General features: G+C 48.4%; 1 protein-coding gene across 11 annotated transcripts in view; it reads left to right on the plus strand.

The window, feature by feature from the left end:
- The first annotated feature begins 236 nt into the window (after window positions 1–236).
- LOC143997731 (uncharacterized) overlaps window positions 237–21,769 on the plus strand; it is a 253,375-nt gene continuing 231,842 nt past the window's right edge. For 3 of the 11 annotated variants that reach the window (XR_013277725.1, XR_013277726.1, XM_077493517.1), the window contains exons 1-2: window positions 285–459; window positions 6,625–6,753. Coding sequence is in view for 5 of the 11 variants with exons in the window: in XM_077493517.1 (XP_077349643.1) it covers window positions 408–459; window positions 6,625–6,753 (181 nt within the window). In the remaining 6 variants the exon portion in view is untranslated. Of the gene's footprint in view, window positions 460–6,624; window positions 6,754–8,472; window positions 8,688–21,769 lie in introns of all 11 variants that reach the window. The other 8 variants (XR_013277724.1, XM_077493519.1, XR_013277723.1 and 5 more) reach the window with 5 other exon arrangements.

Raw genomic sequence — 21,769 nt, forward strand, 5'->3', positions numbered from 1 at the left:
CTAATCTGACAGAACACTGGTGTAACGACATAGTCTGCGACCATCACAGTTTGCTACGGAAGTGACGTTCCGTCGTCGCCATCTTTCTACACCGCACACTCGTCCACAGTATTGATACACTAAGAAGGAGGAAAGCGGAAATGTCCTGTATTTCACTATCCATACTGACTTTACTGTTATAAATACGTCTGAAATGAAAACTCCGGTGGATGTAACAACATGTCCTCTTCCCTCTTCTTAGTGTATCCCTTACTGTGTACGAGTGTGGGGTGTAGCAAGATGGCGGCGATAGAACGTCACTTCCGTAGCAAGCTGCGATGGGTCGCCGAATATATCGTTAGGCGCCGTTCATCTTCGGCTGTTTTCGGGATTTGTCTACTGCGCTTGCGCTGCACAAAGCAGACACTATGCGATGGGGGGCACAATATGATAGGACACCGGCCCGCGGGCCACAACACGGTGAGTGGAGGAGGGGCGTGTCCTGGGCCCCGGTGTCCCGGAGGGGGGGTCTTGTCTTGGGGGGGCCCTGTGTCCTGGAGGGGGGTCGTGTCTTGGGGGGCCCCTGTGTCCTGGAGGGGGGTCGTGTCTTGGGGGGCCCCTGTGTTCCGTAGGGGGGTCGTGTCTTGGGGGGCCCCTGTGTACCGAAGGGGGATCGTGTCTTGGGGGTTCCCCGGTGTATCGGATGGGGGGGTTGTGTCTTGGGGGGTCCCCTGTGTCCTGGATGGGGGGGTCGTGTCTTGGCTCTTGGGGGACCCCTGTGTCCTGGAGGGGGGTCGTGTCTTGGGGGGGTCCCCTGTGTACCGGAGGGGGGTCGTGTCTTGGGGGTCCCCTGTGTCCCAGAGGGGGGTCGTGTCTTGGGGGGCCCCTGTGTCCCGGAGGGGGGGTCGTGTCTTGGGGAGCCCCTGTGTACCAGAGGGGGGGTTGTGTCTTGGGGGGGCCCCTGTGTACCGGAGGGGGGTTTGTGTCTTGGGGGTCCCCTGTGTCCCAGAGGGGGGTCGTGTCTTGGGGGGCCCCTGTGTACCGGAGGGGGGGTCGTGTCTTGGGGGGCCCCTGTGTACCGGAGGGGGGGTCGTGTCTTGGGGGGTCCCCTGTGTCCTGGAGGGGGGTCGTGTCTTGGGGTCCCCTGTGTCCCAGAGGGGGGGTCGTTTCTTCGGGGGCCCTGTGTCCCAGAGGGGGGTCGTGTCTTGGGGGGGCCCCTGTGTATCTGAGGGGGGGTCGTGTCTTGGGGGGTCCCCTGTGTCCCGGAGGGGGGCATCGTGTCTTGGGGGGTCCCCTGTGTCCCGGAGGGGGGTCGTGTCTTGGGCGGCCCCTGTGTCCTGGAGGGGGGTCGTGTCTTGGGCGGCCCCTGTGTCCCGGAGGGGGGGTCGTGTCTTGGGGGGGCCCCTGTGTACCGGAGGGAGGGTCGTGTCTTGGGGGGGCCCCTGTGTACCGGAGGGAGGGTCATGTTTTGGGGGGTCCCCTGTGTACCGGAGGGAGGGTCGTGTCTTGGGGGGGTCCCCTGTGTCCCGGGGGGGTCGTGTCTTGGGGGGGGTCCCCTGTGTCCCGGAGGGGGGTCGTGTCTTGGGGGGTCCCCTGTGTCCCGGAGGGGGGGTCGTGTCTTGGGGGGGTCCCTTGTGTCCCGGAGGGGGGGTCGTGTCTTGGGGGGTCCCTTGTGTCCCAGAGGGGGGGTCGTGTCTTGGGGGGGTCCCCTGTGTCCCGGAGGGGGGGTCGTGTCTTGGGGGGGGTCCCCTGTGTCCCGTTGGGGGGGTCGTGTCTTGGGGGTCCCCTGTGTCCCGTTGGGGGGGTCGTGTCTTGGGGGTCCCCTGTGTCCCAGAGGGGGGGGTCGTGTCTTGAGGGTCCCCTGTGTCCCGGAGGGGGGGGTCGTGTCTTGAGGGTCCCCTGTGTCCCGGAGGGGGGATCGTGTCTTGGGGGGTCCCCTGTGTCCTGGAGCAGGGTTGTGTCTTGGGGGTTCCCCGGTGTGCTGGAGGGGGGGTCGTGTCTTGGGGGGCCCCTGTGTCTCTGAGGGGGGGTCGTGTCTTGGGGGGTCCCCTGTGTCCCGGAGGGGGGCATCGTGTCTTGGGGGTCCCCGTGTCCCGGAGGGGGGTCGTGTCTTGGGCGGCCCCTGTGTCCCGGAGGGGGGGTCGTGTCTTGGGGGGGCCCCTGTGTCCCGGAGGGGGGGTCGTGTCTTGGGGGGCCCCTGTGTACCGGAGGGAGGGTCGTGTCTTGGGGGGGCCCCTGTGTCCCGGGGGGTCGTGTCTTGGGGGGGTCCCCTGTGTCCCGGAGGGGGGGTCGTGTCTTGGGGGGGTCCCCTGTGTCCCGTTGGGGGGGGTCGTGTCTTGGGGTCCCTTGTGTCCCAGATGGGGGGGTCGTGTCTTGAGGGTCCCCTGTGTCCCGGAGGGGGGATCGTGTCTTGGGGGGGTCCCCTGTGTCCTGGAGCAGGGTTGTGTCTTGGGGGGTCCCCTGTGTCCCGGAGGGGGGGGGGTCGTGTCTTGGGGGGTCCCCTGTGTCTCGGGGAGGTTGTGTCCTGGGGGTCCCTTGTGTCCCGGGGTGGGGGGGCGTTTCCTGGGGGGTCCCTTGTGTCCCGGAGGGGGGGGTCGTGTCTTGGGGGGGTCCCCTGTGTCCCGGAGGGGGGGTCGTGTCTTGGGGGGGTCCCCTGTGTCCCGTTGGGGGGGTCGTGTCTTGGGGGGGTCCCCTGTGTCCCAGAGGGGGGGGTCGTGTCTTGAGGGTCCCCTGTGTCCCGGAGGGGGGGGTCGTGTCTTGAGGGTCCCCTGTGTCCCGGAGGGGGGATCGTGTCTTGGGGGGTCCCCTGTGTCCTGGAGCAGGGTTGTGTCTTGGGGGTTCCCCGGTGTGCCGGAGGGGGGGTCGTGTCTTGGGGGGCCCCTGTGTATCTGAGGGGGGGTCGTGTCTTGGGGGGTCCCCTGTGTCCCGGAGGGGGGCATCGTGTCTTGGGGGTCCCCGTGTCCCGGAGGGGGGTCGTGTCTTGGGCGGCCCCTGTGTCCCGGAGGGGGGGTTGTGTCTTGGGGGGGGGGCCCTGTGTCCCGGAGGGGGGGTCGTGTCTTGGGGGGCCCCTGTGTACCGGAGGGAGGGTCGTGTCTTGGGGGGGCCCCTGTGTCCCGGGGGGGTCGTGTCTTGGGGGGGTCCCCTGTGTCCCGGAGGGGGGTCGTGTCTTGGGGAGTCCCCTGTGTCCCGGAGGGGGGGTCGTGTCTTGGGGGGGTCCCCTGTGTCCCGTTGGGGGGGTCGTGTCTTGGGGGTCCCTTGTGTCCCAGATGGGGGGTCGTGTCTTGAGGGTCCCCTGTGTCCCGGAGGGGGGATCGTGTCTTGGGGGGGTCCCCTGTGTCCTGGAGCAGGGTTGTGTCTTGGGGGTTCCCCGGTGTACCGGAGGGGGGGTCGTGTCTTGGGGGGTCCCCTGTGTCCCGGAGGGGGGGGGGTCGTGTCTTGGGGGGTCCCCTGTGTCCCGGAGGGGGGGGGTCGTGTCTTGGGGGGTCCCCTGTGTCTCGGGGAGGTTGTGTCCTGGGGGTCCCTTGTGTCCCGGGGTGGGGGGGCGTTTCCTGGGGGCGTGTCCTTTATCAATCAAAAAGTGTTTCCCAGAGCTAAACCTTTCATCCATTTTCTAAATTGCTGCATTTTGTAAATACTAAAAGCCAATATAAAAGAATAGTAATGGTAAAAAGCACTTGTGGCTTTAACCAATGATTGTACAATTCTCCTTTATAAGGGGGCGTGTCCTATACTTACATACTTTTTTTAATAGGTGTCCCTCATTCCCATTTCAGTAAGTTGGGAGGTATGTGAGTGTGGAGGGGCGGGGTTTTCTGGCCTCTGCCGGGTGTGGGGGGGCGGGGTTTTCTGGCATCCCAAAGCTTCAGAGGTGCATACTGCCCCGGACCTCAGTAATCAGTTCTAAATTAAGAATAAATACATAATTACAAATGAATAAGGACAAAGAATAACAAATCACGGGGTGATACATAGTAAATAAGCACAGGTCTGGGAGCACCAAAATTGAATGGCGAGCCATCATACAACCCCCAAACAGCAGAACCCACCTTCAAACACTGAAAGGATGGTTAGACGGTGATCTGAAGCGGGAGTCCGCCGTTTTTTTTTTGTTGTTTTTTTTTAAAGCCAGCAGCTACAAATACTGCAGCTGCTGACTTTTAAAATAATGACACTTACCCGCCCAGCGCGCCCGCGATGTCGGCACCCGCAGCCGATCTCTCGATCGTCTCTCGGGTGCTGCCGCCGCCATCTTGGGTATGGGAATCAGGAAGTGGAGCCTTGCGGCTTCATTTCCCGGTTCCCTACTGCGCATGTGCGAGTCGCGCTCCGCAATAAGGATGGTCCCCGCTGTCTCTGGGATCCGTGTGTTTCCCAGCAGGCAGCGGGGGACCTTCGGAAAGGGGCGTACCTTCTGCAGAATATACGCCGGAAGTGGGTGCAGATACCTCCGGCGCCACAATTGGCACCTTTTCAGGGGGGAGGATTCCAATGAGCGGAAGCTCCACTTTAGGGTGGACCTCCGCTTTAATCCACCTCACCGGGTTGCCTGTTACCACGATGGGCCACAGAGGGCAAAAAGATCAGCCAAAACGACTATGGAACAGAAAGGTTGGTTGATTATTGATAAGCCCAAAAAGGGACAAAATAAATATTTTCTAGAAAAGATTTTTATAGAAAAAACTTTTTGTAAAAAAAGGGGGGACAAAAAAAGGGGAGAAAAAAGTATAAATGTAAACCATAGGTTGTCTATATAGTGCAGCCTATCAGGGAAAACAATCCTCTCAGTAGAATCTTAGCGGTTCTCCACCCAAAAGGGGAAGTTCCGCTAATCGGATCCCTCCCCCCCCGGTGCCACAATCGGCACTCCGGGACAAGACCGCCGCAGATGCCCCGCCTCCCTTTGTTTTCTGGGAAACACACAGTTCCCAGGACACAGCGGGGACCAGAAGAGACGCGCAGCGCGACTTGCGCATGCGCAGTTGGGAAACGGACAGTGAAGCTGCAAAGCTTCACTTCCCGATTCCCTGACAGAGGATAGCGGCAGGGGCAGCAGAGAGACGAGCGATCGCTCGTCATCTGCCGCCGGCATCACTGGAACCCAGGACAGGTAAGTGTCCATTTATTAAAAGTCAGCAACTGCAATATTAGTATCTGCTGGCTTTTAATATTTATTTTTTTGTAGGTGCAGAACCGATTTAATCTTTTTCTTAATTTAGAACCTGACATGCTGGAATAGTCACACACCCCCTGAGAAAGCAAAATTATTTGCGAAACATGTCGAGTTATTTGTGTGTCTATTGTGTGATATTGGAGTGGTAAATCTGCCAGCAGCAGCAGAGGGAAGGAAGCAGCAGCCTCTCTGCCGTGAACCTGATAGAAAAGTACCCTTCACCCACTGCTGCTGGGCTGGAATGGTGGTGAGCAGATCATAAAACGCTGTCCAGCCCCAGGATGGCAGCAAATGTCCACGTCCCCCGATGTCCGGTGTGTGAACCAGGAAATGCAGGAGGAAAATTACCCACAATCCTCCCCTTGGAAAAGGCGCTGCTCATTTGCATTGTATGGCGGTGAAAGGTTTTCGGACACTTTGACCCGGGGTAGGTAACCTTGGCACTCCAGCTGTGGGGAAACTACAAGTCCCATCATGCCTCTGCCTTTGGGAGTCATGCTTGTACCGGTCAGCCTTGCAGTGCCTCATGGGACTTGTAGTTACGCAACAGCTGCAGTGCCGCAGGTTGATCGTCCGTGCCTTCCAGTGTAACTAAAGGCAAAATTTTTTATTTATTTTTTGGATAAGGGAGGGTTATAACCCCTGTCAGGTTTTTTTGCCATCCGTGTCCCAATAGAGAGATTTCCCTTCACTTCCTGTCCTATAGCCAAAGCAGGAAGTGAGAGGAAATCACTCCAAAGTGGGAGAATCCCGGAGTGTCCCCAGAACTAGTGTCCCCATTGGATGATTAAACCTTTTCCCCACACTTGTATTGTCTCCTCTCCTGTGGTAAAATGGATTGCTTTCCATTTCCTGCAAACCTGAATCTCCATCCTATAGACCTATAAGCCACAGCAGAGGTGACTTCAACTCCCATCAATCCCCTCTCCTGATCTGTACTGCCATTGGCCCACCTCTCACAGCTATGAGCTTTATGATTGTTGTGTTTTTATGTGTGGTTGTAAGATGGCATCAGTCACTGTACTGCTCCTTCCAAGCTGTGTATGAAAGAACATGATTTTTGCATCCCTTTTAGATGTGCATCTCTGTTGGCCACTAAGTGCTGCAGACTTTGGCTGTGCTGTCTGGTGATTAGTTGATCATCAGATTGCACAGCTAAAGTCTGCTGCACCCAATGGTCAGCAGGGAAGAGCATGCATGTCTAAAGGGATGCCAGGATGTGGTCTTTCATATAATGCTTGAGGCAAGGTGCTGTTTACAGAAGTTGGGCCGTCCCTCCCACCCATCTCAGAGCAAAGACCAGCAGAGAGACCTGTGATGATTTATGCAAAAAAAGACAGTTTCTGACCGATCCTCACTCCATCCAAAATGGGGGAGGAGGAAACACATTCTGCTTCTTAGACACCTTATGTTTCCATAGAATTCACCCCAAGATAGCGGAGAGCGTCTTCTCAGTTCTCTATTCTTTCTTTCAGAGGAGCTGACGGCGCGGATTAGAAGAATGCATAGAGAGTGGAGACCAGCAGGTGGCGGCACACTATGTGCCCGAGTTGGCCAAGTACAGAGTTCCCACTCAGATTCAGCTAAAACTGACCCGAGATCTGGTGAGTGCGTCACTCCATCGTCCTCTGCTTACCTGAACAGGGCTTAGACTGTTTCCTCTCGTCCCCCCCCCTCTGCCCTCCCCTCTCGTCCCCTCTCGTCCCCTCTCGTCCCCTCTCGTCCCCTCTCGTCCCCTCTCGTCCCCTCTCGTCCCCTCTCGTCCCCTCTCGTCCCCTCTCGTCCCCTCTCGTCCCCTCTCGTCCCCTCTCGTCCCCTCTCGTCCCCTCTCGTCCCCTCTCGTCCCCTCTCGTCCCCTCTCCTCCCCTCTCCTCCCCTGTCATCCCCTTTTGTCCTCTCTCCTCCCGTGTCGTCCCCTCTGCCCTCCCGTGTCGTCCCCTCTGCCCTCCCCTGTCGTCCCCTTTCCTCCCCACTCCTCTGTCGTCCCCTCTCCTCCCTCTCCTCCCTCTCTTGTGTCGTCACCTCTTGTTTCCGCTCTTTTCTCTCGGTTGTCCCCTGTCCTCTGTCGTCCCCTCTTTTCTCTGTCGTCCCTTCTCCTCTATCGTCCCCTCTCGTTTCCTCTCTTTTCTCTCTGTCATCTCCTGTCCTCTGTTGTCCCCTCTCTTTTCTCTTTCTAGCTAGCGCTCTTTTGTAACACTGAAGTTTATAGGTAAAATGGCATTCTTACAAACTATAAAAATCAGGCAAATGTAAAAAGTCCATCAAATACATCATCCAGGAAGATCTTCTGACCAGTAAAGTGGGGAGGGATGAGGATCCAAAGAAAGCCGACGTGTATAGCCCAAGGATGATGATAGGAGAGGGAAGGGTGAGTCCTCCAGGAAGGTCAGGGATGGTAATACACGTCGGCTTTCTTTGGATCCTCATCCCTCCCCACTTTACTGGCCGGCAGATCTTCCTGGATGATGTATTTGATGGACTTTTTACATTTGCCTGATTTTATTGTTTGTGAGAATGTCATTTTACCTATAAATGAATTCCAGTGTTACAAAGGTAATGTGCAAGGCTGTTCTTGTTTTCTTTTAGAGTTTCTTCTGGGTTTTTCCCCAATGCGGTGTTGAGATTTGAGATTGATCCCTCTAACCCTCCCCCACTCTGTCCTTTTTTTTTTTTTCATAGTAATTCTCTTGCCCTATCTTTTTATATTCTAGTGCCTTGAAAAAGTATTCATACCCCTTGAGATTTTCCACATTTTTTCATGTTACAACCAAAAACATGAATGTATTTTTTGGGGATTTTATGTGATAGACCAACACAAAGTGACACGTAATTGCGAAGTGGAAGGAAAATGATAAATGGTTCAACCAATTTCCTTCAGAAGTCACCTAATTAGTAAATAGAGTCCATCTGTGTGTACATTTTTATTTTTATATTTTTTTACAATCAGGATTGCTTTATTGAAGGGAAATATACAGTACAACATAACAGGAATGCCTTCAGCCTGTGGAGTAAATACAGTATATAACATCAATGTAGACATTTCACATATCAGATTTGATATGTAATTTGCAGTGTGAACAGAAGATCAATACAGGAGAAGGTACATTATTTGAGACTTAAGACTTATATTCAGGTATTAGGTCCCTTGGGTAGGAGGGAGGGAGAAGGAAGGGGGGGGGGATAGGAAAAATGAAGATGGGTGGGGAGGGAGGAGAAGGTGTGAATACACTGTCACTGTACTAATGACACTGGCAGGGAAGTGGTTAACATCAGGGACAATCAAAGGGTTAAATGTGTTCCCTATGTGTGTTTACTAACTGTAGGGGGAGGTGCTTTGACTAAAGGAAAACAGATCCATGTTCCTGCTTGGCAGAACAGCGGTCTGCCTTGTTCCACCGTTCTGCCTCTCTACGAATGATCGTCTGGTTCCAGGCGGCTGTCGTACCCGCTGATTGGCTCCCGCTGGGTCCAATCACAGCACGAGTGGGGCTTCGGAGGCGCACGTGCGTGCCCCAGAGCCAAAGAAGATTACATACAGGTAAGTGATTTTGCTCTAAGGGGCCGTCCTGCTGCAGTAAATGTACGCGGGGTGGTCCTTATGTGGTTAATGTAGAAGTCCACCCTAAAACTAAAATCCTGGCCTGCACAGCGAAGCCGAGCCTGACAGCTCAGCGTGGGGTCGGGTCGGATCGGCTTCTGAAAGGGTATGTAAAGTGATTTCCTCTTTACAGGGCTAGATAGGTTAGTGTTAGATTGTGTCTGTCTGTAGATTCCGGGATTTTAGTGTTAGGGGTGGACTTATCCTTTAAGTATAATAGGATTTCAGTAATGTTTGGGGATATTTATAGGTCTTACATGAGATATTCTCAGCAGGCAATGTGGCATGAAGTGGACCTGTCATATAAACCTAGACTTTTCAAACTGAGCGTTACATTTAACGTCAGCGTTTTGTGTCTTTGGATCTACTTCTGATTTGAGGGTTTCAATTATGGTGGCACCAATACCACTTGTTTCAAGTAGTCGCCAATACCGATTACCGTTACTTTTTAAAAAAAAATTTAAGTTATGTGATGGTAGCACTGATGGGTGTGGACTGTGTCAGTAATATATATATATATATATATATATATATATATATATATATATATATATATATGTGTGTGTATATATAATATATATTTTTTTACAATGTATATATTTCTGTTTAATCTGTGTGTGTGTGTGTATATATATATATATATATATATATATATATATATATATATATATATATATATATATATATATAAATTTTTTTTTTCAATTTATATATTTTTTGTTATTTTACAATGCTTTTTATTTTTTTAATACAATTTTCCTTATAAATATTTTTTTGTTTGCGATATAAGGGGTTTAAATAGACAGCTGACATCTACCCTTTCAGACAGGCAAAGGGACTGAGGACAAAGATTCCCCAGTCTCTTTCTCTGTAGCCCCAGCTGCACTAAAGATGAATGGAGAGGAGACAGAGACTCCTCTCCATTCATAAACTGAAGCATTGTAAACACTTTTTACTTTAATTTTAGTGAATGACTGTGCCAACCTTTTAACCAGTTGCCACACAAAAAATACCTATAACAGTGAATATTAGTTTACATCATTTAGTATTAATTCATTAATAAATAATATAAAAATGTAAGCCATGATGAAAGCTATGAACTATATATATGCGGAAAAAACAAAACAGAAGATTCAGTGTAGATTCATTGTATCCAAAAAGTATACTACCTGCCTGGAGTTTGCATGTTCTCCCTGTGCCTGCGTGGGTTTCCTCCGGGTACTCCGGTTTCCTCCCACCCTCCAAAGACATGCAGGTAGGCTAATTGGCTTCTGTCCAAAATTGGCCCTAGTATATGAATGGGAACCTTGGATTGTGGGCTCCTTGAGGGTAGGGACCAATGTGAGTGTGCAATGTACAGGGATAGGGACAATTGTAGACACTCAGGTTGAACTGGATGGACTAGTGTCTTTATTCAACCTTACTAACTATGGAACTATATTAACATTCTTTTTATTTATACATTTTTTCTTTTCTTTATATACTTTTTGGATACACTGAATCTTCAGTTTTTTGTGTTTTTTATATATATATATATATATATATATATATATATATATATATATATATATATAAATTACACACAGTGCCTTGCGAAAGTATTCGGCCCCCTTGAACTTTTCAACCTTTTGCCACATTTCAGGCTTCAAACATAAAGATATAACGTTTTTATTTTTTGTGAAGAATCACCAACAAGTGGGACACAATTGTGAAGTATAACGAAATCTATTGGATATTTTAAACTTTTTTAGCAAATAAAAAACTGAAAAGTGGTGTGTGCAAAATTATTCACCCCCTTTACTTTCAGTGCAGCAAACTCACTCCAGAAGTTCAGCGAGGATCTCTGAATGATCCAATGTTGTCCTAAATGACTGATGGTGATAAATAGAATCCACCTGTGTGTAATCAAGTCTCTGTATAAATGCACCTGCTCTGTGATAGTCTCAGGGTTCTGTTGAAAGAGCAGAGAGCATCATGAAGACCAAGGAACACACCAGGCAGGTCCGTAATACTGTTGTGGAGAAGTTTAAAGCCGGATTTGGATACAAAAAGATTTCCCAAGCTTTAAACATCCCAAGGAGCACTGTGCAAGCGATCATTTTGAAATGGAATGAGTATCAGACCACTGCAAATCTACCAAGACCTGGCCGTCCCTCTAAACTTTCAGCTCAGACAAGGAGAAGACTGATCAGAGATGCAGCCAAGAGGCCCATGATCACTCTGGATGAACTGCAGAGAACTACAGCTGAGGTGGGAGAGTCTGTCCATAGGACAACAATCAGTCGTACACTGCACAAATCTGGCCTTTATGGAAGAGTGGCAAGAAGAAAGCCATTTCTCAAAGATATCCATAAAAAGTCTCGTCTAAAGTTTGCCACAAGCCACCTGGGAGACACACCAAACATGTGGAAGAAGGTGTTCTGGTCAGATGAAACCAAAATAGAACTTTTTGCCCACAATGCAAAACGATTTGTTTGGCGTTAAAGCAACACAGCTCATCACCCTCAACACACCATCCCCACTGTCACACATGGTGGTGGCAGCATCATGGTTTGGGCCTGCTTTTCTTCAGCAGGGACAGGGAAGATGGTTAAAATTGAGGGGAAGATGGATGCAGCCAAATACAGGACCATTCTGGATGAAAACCTGTTGGAGTCTGCAAAAGACCTGAAACTGGGACGGAGATTTATCTTCCAACAAGACAATGATCCCAAACATACAGCAAAATCTACAAAGGAATGGTTCACAAATAAACGTATTCAGGTGTTAGAATGGCCAAGTCAAAGTCCAGACCTGAATCTAATCGAGAATCTGTGGAAAGAGCTAAAAACTGCTGTTCACAAACGCTCTCCATCCAACCTCACTGAGCTCCAGCTGTTTTGCAAGGAAGAATGGGCAAGAATTTCAGTCTCTCGATGTGCAAAACTGATAGAGACACCCCAAGCGACTTGCAGCTGTAATCGCAGCAAAAGGTGGCTCTACAAAGTATTAACGCAAGGGGGCCGAATCATTTTGCACGCCCCACTTTTCATTTTTTTATTAGTTGAAGTTTCAAAAATCCAATAGATTTCGTTCAACTTCCCAATTGTGTCCCACTTGTTGGTGATTCTTCACAAAAAATTTTTTTTATATCTTTATGTTTGAAGCCTGAAATGTGGCATAAGGTTGAAAAGTTCAAGGGGGCCGAATACTTTCACAAGGCACTGTGTGTGTGTGTGTGTGTGTGTGTGTATGTGTATATATATATATATATATATATATATATATATATATATATATATATAATCTCATATAACAGTTTTTATCATGCCTTCAATTTTCATTTTATATTACTGAATTCATACTACAAGATGTAAATTAATATTTACTGTTACAGGTATTTTTTGAGTGGCATTTGGGTGAAGGTTGGCGCAGTCATTCACCAAAATGAATGTATTGCACATCCCATATCATGGGTAGGGAATTTGATTGCAGCAGACCCAGCACACAAATGTAAAGAAACACACTCATTTTATTAGTTAATTAAATTTTGCGCCGTGGCACAAACTCACGTATGATTGGACAGTCTGTGACCACTGACTGTGTATTCAGAAAAGGAAGGAGCCGTTAAATGACAGATTTACCGGCTCCTTCCTCCACTCTCCCTCCTGACAGCTCTGGGGCAGGGGACCGGAGGGGGAGCGGAAAAGGAGCAGAGAAGTACACAGCGGGGGACCAGAGGAGGACATGGATGGGGCGGAGAAGGACACAGAGGGGAAGCGGAGGAGGACATGGAGGGGGGTGATCGGTGCAGCGGTGGGTGCCGTTACAAGCACAGATCTCCCTATATAGATTTCAATAAAGAAGCTGAAAGCCGCGGGAGGGAGAGGAGAAGCAGCTGTCAAATATCTAGCGATGCAGCAATGTAATACCTTTAAATACTCTTAAGTAGAAGAAAAAAATAAACCCAACAAACAAAACCCTTTAAAAAAAAAAAAATAAAAAATTATCAAAAAATAAAAGGGGAAAAGGGGGGGGGAATAGGAGTTTTCCCTTCGTTATTCTCTGGTTCTATGTTAGTGATACTTGAACTTCCTCAATGAGGACCAGGCCATTTTTTGCATTACGGCACTGCGTTGCTTTAACTGACAATTGCGCAGGTGTGCTACGCTGTAGCCAAACACAATTTATGTCCCCCCCCCCCCCCCCACAAATGGAGCTTTGTATTGGTGGTATTTGATCATTTCTGATTTTTTTTTTTTTTTTGCGCTATAAACAAAAAAACTATATTTATTGATTTCTGCTATAAAACATACCTAATAAAGAAATGTAAAAATCAAATTTCTTCATCAGTTTAGGCCAATATGTATTCTGCTACATATTTTTGATAAGAACGATCCCAAAAATCCAAATAAGCATATAATTTGGCTTGCGCAAAAGTTATAGCGTGTACAAAATGAGGGATGATTTTATGGTATTTTTATTCTTTCTTTTTTCTTTTTCTTTTTTTTACTAGTAATGGAGATGATCAGTGATTTTATTGATTTATTTTTATTTTTTTATTATTTTTTTTAGCAGGACAGACACATCGGACACTTTTGACACTTTCTTGGGGGGAACAGTGACATTATTACAGTGATCAGTGCTAAAAATATACACTGATCACTGTATAAATGACGCTGGCAGGGAAGGGGATGACATCAGGGGCGATCGAGGGGTTGTGTTCCCTGGGTGTGTTTTACTAACTGTATGGGGGATGGTCTGACTGGCACTGGCTATGCAGAAAGACCGATCCTGTGTCATCCCCTGTCAGAACGGAGATCTGCCTTGTTTACATCGGCAGATCCCTGTCCTGTTTCTGTGGGGAATGATTGCAGGCGGACACCGCGATTGGCTCCCCCCACTGGCAAATCGGCGCTTGTGTGCCCACCCAGGAAACTACATACTAGTACGTTGTTTGGTGCAGGCGAGGCACTGCCCGCAGTATAACTGCGGCGGGTCACCAGCAAGTGGTTAAACCAGATCATCACTCCGACCCCCAGAGAAAGAACATCTATATCTTTTATATATATATATATATATATATATATATATATATATATATATATATATATATATATATATATTATTTTGGGAAAATTCTTTTTATTTTTAAAGTGCATAAAACAGTAACAGTGACACAACCAACGCCACCTAATGAGACCACGCAGGGCCAACACAATGTTTTTTTTTTACTAAGGGTAGAGAGGGCAAAATTAGTCACAATTCTGCAGGGAAACCAATTGGCTTCTAACCTCAGCTTGTTTGGTTAAGCTTTAGCAAATAAAACCTGGAAGCTTATTGGTTTCTCTGCACAATCCTGAGACCCATCACCTGATTGGCCGAAAGGAGAGGCAGGCGGTTTGGCCGCCTAGTAGGAGGAGGGAGGAGACGTACAACGAGTTTTAGGGGAGGAGGAGACGCAGGGGGAAGCCGCCGCCCGGAGCATCGCTGCCTGTGACCTAGATGGGGGTAAGTGTGGGGTGCGGGTGACCCGACCGACGAGGGGGTGGGGGTGGCTGTGGGTGCATTGTTTGCCCCCCCTCCCCCCCCCCATAATGTGATCTGACACTCCCGCTGTGATCACACACAGACTTAATGTCAACTGGCAACCCGCTGATTATACAGACGCAATCGTCCCCACACACACATTGAAGAAAACCGGCTGTTCGGTGATGCGGGGTGCTGCAATAACCACAGGCTGAAAACCGTGGAAACTTAAAGTGAAGAAAATGTCATCCGCACACCAAGGATTCCTCAGAAGGGTCCAAAGCGCTATTTAGTGGTCACATGATGGCTATACTATCGTGTGACCATGAAATATAAAGCTTTGGACCCTTTTTGAGGAATCCTTGGCGTGCGGAGGACATTTTCTTCACTGATTATACAGGACACAAGCAGAACGGCAATCTGTCTATGTAAACAAGGCAGATCACCGTTCTACCAGAAGGGAAGGCACTGATCCTGTGTTCCTGCTAAGAAGAAAAACACAGACCTTTGCATTCCCCCTAGTCAAGGCACCCCCTCCCCACCCTCCCCCCACAGTTAGTAAGAGCAGGCACGTTAGGCACACGTTTAACCCTTTTATTGCCCCTGAACCCCTTCCCTGCCAATGTCATTAGTACAGTGACAGTGCATATTTCTTTAAGTACGTTACATTGTATTCGTGTCAGTTAGGTGTCCTATTTTGTCCGCCACTAAAAATTGCTGATCGCCGCCATTACTAGTAAAAAAGAAAAAAGTGTGTAGACGCTATAACTTATGCGTAAACCAATCAATATACGCTTATTGGGATTTTCTTTTTACCAAAAATATGTAGCAGAATACATATAGGCCTACATTAATGAAGAAATACAATTTTTATTTAAAAAAAATCTGTGGCTTTGTGTAACTAATAGGCAGGTTTGTTCCACCCACCGGCTTGTATACAATGGCTTGTATACAATTTCTAGGCAGTTTTTTAGGAATTTTGCCAGGGCACCCCTGAAGACACCTCCAGGCGTCCCAGGACACACTTTTTGTTTTTTTTAAAACACTACTTCTGGGGGGGAGGGGGGGTTCTCTGTTCTCTCCATGTGAGGAAAATATGTCACAGCCAGGATGGGGGCGGGGCTTAGATACAGGTGGATAACGGACGGCAGGCTCAGCCAATAAGCAGGTAGAAGGCACTTTTAGGCTGCATTCACACCTGAGCGTTTTCAACTCATAACACGCTCGTAAAATGCCCAACAAGCAAAATCCCATTAATTGCAATGCAGACATCTCAAGTCTCCCGTGAGGTGCGGGAGCCTCCCGGACACCCGCAAGTGCTGCCCAATATCCCGGCTGCGGGACTGATCCTGGATGGTCCTCTGGTTCACAGCCGGGGATGATCGGTGCAGCAGGAAGGACAGCTGTGAACACCGATCTCCCTGTATAGCTGACAGCCGCTTCTCCTTCTCTCCCTCCCGTGGCTGTCGGCTAAAAAGCTATACAGGGAGATCAGTGATCACAGCTGTCCCTCCCGCTGCACCGATCATCCCCGGCTGCTCTGTGTATCTTTCTCCTCCAGCCCCCGCTGTGTCTTCCACGGCTCCCCTCCTGTCCTTCACCCGGCTCTCTGTCCTCCTCCTCCAGTCCCCCTCCTTGTCCTTCAACCCCCCCTTCTTCATGGGCTCCCTGTCCCCCCCCCCCCAATCCCCCGCAGCCGACTTCCCTCCTCTCCTCTCCCGCCAGCTGTGGGGATCTGTCAAGATGGCGAGCGGAGGAAGGGACTGGTCATTTACTGCCCCCCCTGCCTTTTCTGAATTGGATGCAGTAAGCGAGATCGCACCTGTGTCCTGTGAAAACTGAGCAAGGTAACCTGTGTGTAACTCTGCCCAGTTTATGAATGGAGAGGAGCCGCTGTCTTCTGTCCTTTCATCTTCAATGCTGAGAATGCAGAATCAATATCCTCAGCCTCTTTCTCTGTCTCAAAGGGGAGATGTCAGGGGTCTGTTTAGATCCCTGATATCACACCAAAGAATTGATTAAAAAAAAAATGCAAAAAATATTTAAAAATAAATAAAATTGTAAACAGAAATTATAAAAAATGTAATTCTAAAAAATATATAAAATAAACTACTGACGCCACCCCCACTTTACCAACACTGTCCACTGCCCCAAACCCCTCCTCCAAAAAGCACTGTGAACAAAAAAAATAAAATAAAAAAAAACCAATATGCAAAAATAAAACCACTGCCCTACTGACACCGTCCTCTGCCCGACTGACACCGTCCTCTGCCCGACTGACACCGTCCTCTGCCCGACTGACACCGTCCTCTGCCCGACTGGCACCGTCCTCTGCCCGACTGACACCGTCCTCTGCCCGACTGACACCGTCCTCTGCCCGACTGACACCGTCCTCTGCCCGACTGACACCGTCCTCTGCCCGACTGACACCGTCCACTGCCCCACTGACACCGTCCACTGCCACATACTCCCCACCCCCTTCCCCAGAAGCACTGTGAAAAAAATATTTAAAAACATGATTTAAAGAAAATGATAAACAACAAAATTTGTAAAAATTTGAGAAAATAATAAACAAAAAACTACTGACACACTGCTCTAATGACACTGTCCACTACCCTACCCCAAATCATTGTAAAAAATAAAAAAGTAAATTGTAAAATCATTTAAAAATAATAATTATAAAAATAAAGAACTACTGACACCGTCCACTGCCCTACTGACACCGTCCACTGCCCTACTGACGCCACCCTCCCCCCGCATACTACTTACGTTTAAGTTTTTGCAGGTTGGGATGTCTGGCAATGGCACCTGTTCACATCTGAGCGTTTTGTCACCTGAAGCAAAACGCCTGAAAATCACCTTAAGCTCAAAAAATTAGGGACAGGCGGCAGTGATGGAGAATGTGACGGAGTTGTTGGGAGGACTGGAGCCGGTGTATCCGGGGAGATCCGGTATGAGCGGGCCGGTTATCGAAGTTCCAACTTTTACCTCAAAGAAAACACTCCTGTAGTGTTGTCCCCTTAAGGGCAGTTCACACCAGATGCAGTTCTGTGCGTTTTGTTTTTTTTCTGCACTGTGCATGCATTTTGTGCAGAACAAAGCACACGGAACTGTCTGGTGTGAACTAGCACTAAATGGAAATTGTGGGGGGGGGGGGGGGGGGGGTGCTGATTGCCACTTAATGACAGGCCATTTTTTTGAGATGCGGTACTGTCGCTTTACCTGACAACCTTTTTTTTTTTTTGTGCTATAAACAAAAAAAAAAAAGAGCAAAAATTTTGAAACAAAGACATTATTTTTTACTTTCTGCTATAAAACCTATCCAGGAAAAATCGACTTTCGTCATCAAATTAGGCCAATATGTATTTGGCTACGTATTTTTGGAAAAAAAAAATAAGCGTATATTGATTAGTCTGCACAAAAGTTATCGTGTCTACAAACTATGGGATAGATTAATGGTCTTTTTCTTTTTACTAGTAATGGCGACGATCAGCGTTTTTTAGCGGGACTGTGACATAGGGGTGGACAAATCTGACACCGAGTGACACTTTTTTAGGGACCAGTGACACCAATACAGTGATCAGTACTGCAAAAATGCACTGTCACTGTACTAATGACAACAGGAGAGAGAAAAAAAAACAGCGCCTTCTAAGCGTAGTGAGTAAAATTCTTTAATTAATGAAATGTGAAGGAAAAGTTGATGCACTCACAAATAGGAGATGGGATCAGGCATGTAGCGTACATATCATCCGCACTGGTCCGGAGGGGGGCAGGCTCTGGCCGCAGATACCACAACTACAGTCCTTCCACAGTAATGGCACGGATACAATTTTGCCTTGTATATGTGGACTTTCTATTATGGACTCAATACATGTTGTTGTTTTTTTCCTCCTATATTTCCTTCCTATTTTCTGCTCAATTCACCACACTCTTATCTATACTGTACTAATGACACTGGCTGAGAAGGGGTTAACATCAGGTGCGATCAAAGGGTTAAATGTGTCTCTAGGGAATGTTTGCTAACTGTGGGGGGGGCTTTGACTGGGGGAAGACAGAGATCTGTGTTCCTACTTAGCAGAAACACAAGATCTCCATCTTCCCCTCTGTCAGAACAGCGATTTGCCTCGTTTACATAGGCAGACCACCGCTCCGCTTCTCTCGAGAGATCGCCAGGCACCGGCGAACATTGGGACCACCGGATCCAATCACAGCGGGAGCGGGTCACTGGCCGTGCGTGCCCCAGGCCCAGAAGAAGCCGTGACGTTACAGGTACGTGGTTTCTCACTAACAGACCTCCCTGTCTCAGTAAAAGTACGTGGGGTGCTCCGGAAGAGGTTAAAGGGTAAGTTCACCTTTACTAAAAACCTGCCTTTGCAGGTAAGAGGTATCTATAGATAAAAACGCATCGTGCAGCTCTGACCAATGTTGAATAATGCCCTTGCTATAAGTGTAGGCTATTTAGGTACCTCATGAGGCCTGACTGGAATAATAGCAGGACGTTGCTAAGACGTTGTTATGTGAGGCCTAGTCATTGCTGCTCACCTCCTCCACAACAGGAGGGTGCTCTGGAGCTCAGGGCTACCGCATCAGGGGAGAGAGAGCATGGGAGGATGTTTAAATCAGAGAAAGAGAGCCCTCCTGTGATTGAGGAGGTGAGCAACAATGACTAGGCCTCACCTAACTACGTCTTAGCAACGTCCTGCGATTATTCCAGTCAGGCCTCATGAGGTACCTAAATAGCCTACACCTATAGCAAGGGCATTATTCAACATTGGTCAGAGCTGCACGGTGAGTTTTTATCGATAGACACCTCTCATAGACACCTGGGTGTCCAGAAGAAGCCTTGGACTGGGGAGGGGCTGACTGGAAAATGGTTGAGAGACACTGAGCTCCAGTATGTGAGGGGGGGAGATGGATACACATGGGGGAGGGGGTCCCTCATACACAGTCTGGATATCTGGTGGGATCCCCTCAGATCATTCACCGCGTTTTTGGCAGGAACCTTCTTTCCACGGTCCACCTTTCTCAGGGGGGGTCTCTGTTCTCTCCATGTGAGGAAAATATGTCACAACCAGGATGGGGACGGAGTTTAGAGACAAGTGGATAACGTACGGCAGGCGGAATGAAGGCACTTTTAGGCTGCATTCACACCTGAGCGTTTTCAGCTCATAAAACACCCAAAAAATGCCTGAAAAACTCCCCAACAAGCAAAATCCCATTCATTTCAATGGCACCTGTTCACATCTGAGCGTTTTGTCACCTGAAGCAAAACGCCTGAAAAACGCCTTAAGTTCAAAAAAGAACATGAGCTTCTTAAGGCAGATTACAGGCATTTTTCTTGGTGATCTGTACAAAATCGCGGCAAAAAACACGATAAAATAAGGGCTGCAAAATCGTGGTAAAAAAGCGCGACTTTGAAAAGCTCAGGTGTGAATGCAGGCTGAATAGGGACAGGCGGCAGTGGCAGGAGAATGTGAAGGGCTTGTGGGGAGGACTGGAGCCGGTGCATCCGGGGAGATCTGGTATGAGCGGCCCGGTTATCGGGTTCCAACTTTTACCTCAAAGAAAACACTCCTATAGTGTTGTCTCCTTAAGGGCAGTTCACACCAGATGCAGTTCCGTGTGCTTTTTTTCTGCACTAAAAATGCATGCACAGTGTTTTCCATGTATTCCAATGTCTCTACTTCACACCATGCCCCGTGCAGAAACTGACTGGAAACTGACTGCATGGTGTGAACTAGAGCCATTGGAATGCATGGAAAACACTGTGCATGCATTTTTAGTGCAGAAAAAAGTGAATGGAACTGTCTGGTGTGAACTGGTATTCCAGTCAGGCCTCATGAGGCATGTAAATTTCCTACAGATATAGCAAGGGCATTATTGACGATTGGTCAGAGCTGCACGGTGCGTTTTTATCTACAGACACCTCTTACCCGCACAGGCAGCTCTTTGGTAAAGGTGAACTATCACTTTTTTATTCAAATAGATTTTTATTGAGAAGAAAAAGAACAAAATATATAAACACAGACGTGCCAGGACACATTGACATATTATTATAATAACGTACACACAGAAGTTGTAAGATTGCAAGCAAGTATACAAACACCATTCTTTGCAAACTGTATCCTGTGAAATTAGTAACAAAAAGAGAAAGAAAATAAACCATAAAGCTCATTCAAGAGCTGATCTCCTAACATATTGTATAGCAAGTGATGGAGATGAGATCCAGTTAGTCAAAATAGCACTCACAATACCATAAGTCAAGAGGCGCAATACGGCAACATTTTTGAACATGGTAAGAAGGGGGGGACAAAAAGAGGGGGGGGGGGAGGTGCTAGGAGAGGAGGCAGTCTACTCTAAAGTATACATGTTATTAGTCGCAGTTATACAGTTCATCCATTAACCTGGAACCGACAGTTCCAGGCAGACCAATATGTTCTGTATTTCGCACCTGTGCCGTCTCGGTATGCTAAAAAAATTTCATATGCCGAAATGATAGAGACCTTTGTAATCAATTCACGCAGTGTAGGGGTGTCCCTTGATCTCCAACTTTGCACTATCAGGGACCTCGCTGCCAATATAATGTTCATAGCTATGGCTCTCAGTGGTAGGGGATAGACCGACATATCTATACTCAGCAATGCTTTTTCGGGAGATGACTTGTTCAGAACCCCTGTGATTGTCGCTACTAGCTTGAAAACCTCATTCCAGAAGCTCCGCAAGTGCGGGCAAGACCACCACATATGTATAAGTGTGCCCACCTGGCCACATCCTCTCCAACAAAGATTGGATTGTCCCTCTGAAAATTTAGCCATGATATAGGGGGTAAAATGCCATCTAGCTGTGAGTTTAATCGCCAGTTCCCAATAGTTTGAACACCTTGAGAATCGGATATTGTCCTTAATTGCTGATAACCACTGACTATCCGTAAATTGTTTCCCGAGATCTGATTCCCATCTCCCCAAGTGACCAAATTTAACAAAGGAAGATTTAGTATTCAGGAGGTCGTACAGTATAGTAATTCCTTTAGGTTTGGAGCTGGTCGAAGTTAAACACTCCCACGCCCCCGAAGGGATTAGGGAGCTAGTGGAGCCTGATTGACGCAGCCAGGACGCAATTTGGGAATAGGTCAAGAATTCTGTCGGGGGGATGTTAAAGTTAGTACAACAGTCGTCGAAGGAAAGAATACGATCTCCTACTGTGAGCTCCTGGACCAGGTTAATCTCTTTGTTGAGCCATACATTCAAGGAGATATTGGGTATCAACCATTGGAGTGACTTCAAAGGAATGGGGACTGTTGTTAGTCTGTCAACAGTACGAGACAACAATAGGAACCTGCTCCACGATTGTAGAGAGGCTTGTATGGTGGGGTGGTCTACCTCGATTTGGGATTGGTCAACACTAAAAGCTAATAAAAGGGAGTTCAATGTCCTAGGGTGTACCCATGACTGCTCTAGTTGGCACCAAGGCTTGGGTTCTTTTGGGGAAATCCAGCTTCTGATTTGGTCCAGCAC

This window comes from Lithobates pipiens, unplaced genomic scaffold (genome assembly GCF_037356315.1).
Source record: "Lithobates pipiens isolate NorthernLeopardFrog02 unplaced genomic scaffold, aLitPip1_a1.2 Scaffold_19, whole genome shotgun sequence".
NCBI lineage: Eukaryota > Metazoa > Chordata > Amphibia > Anura > Ranidae > Lithobates > Lithobates pipiens.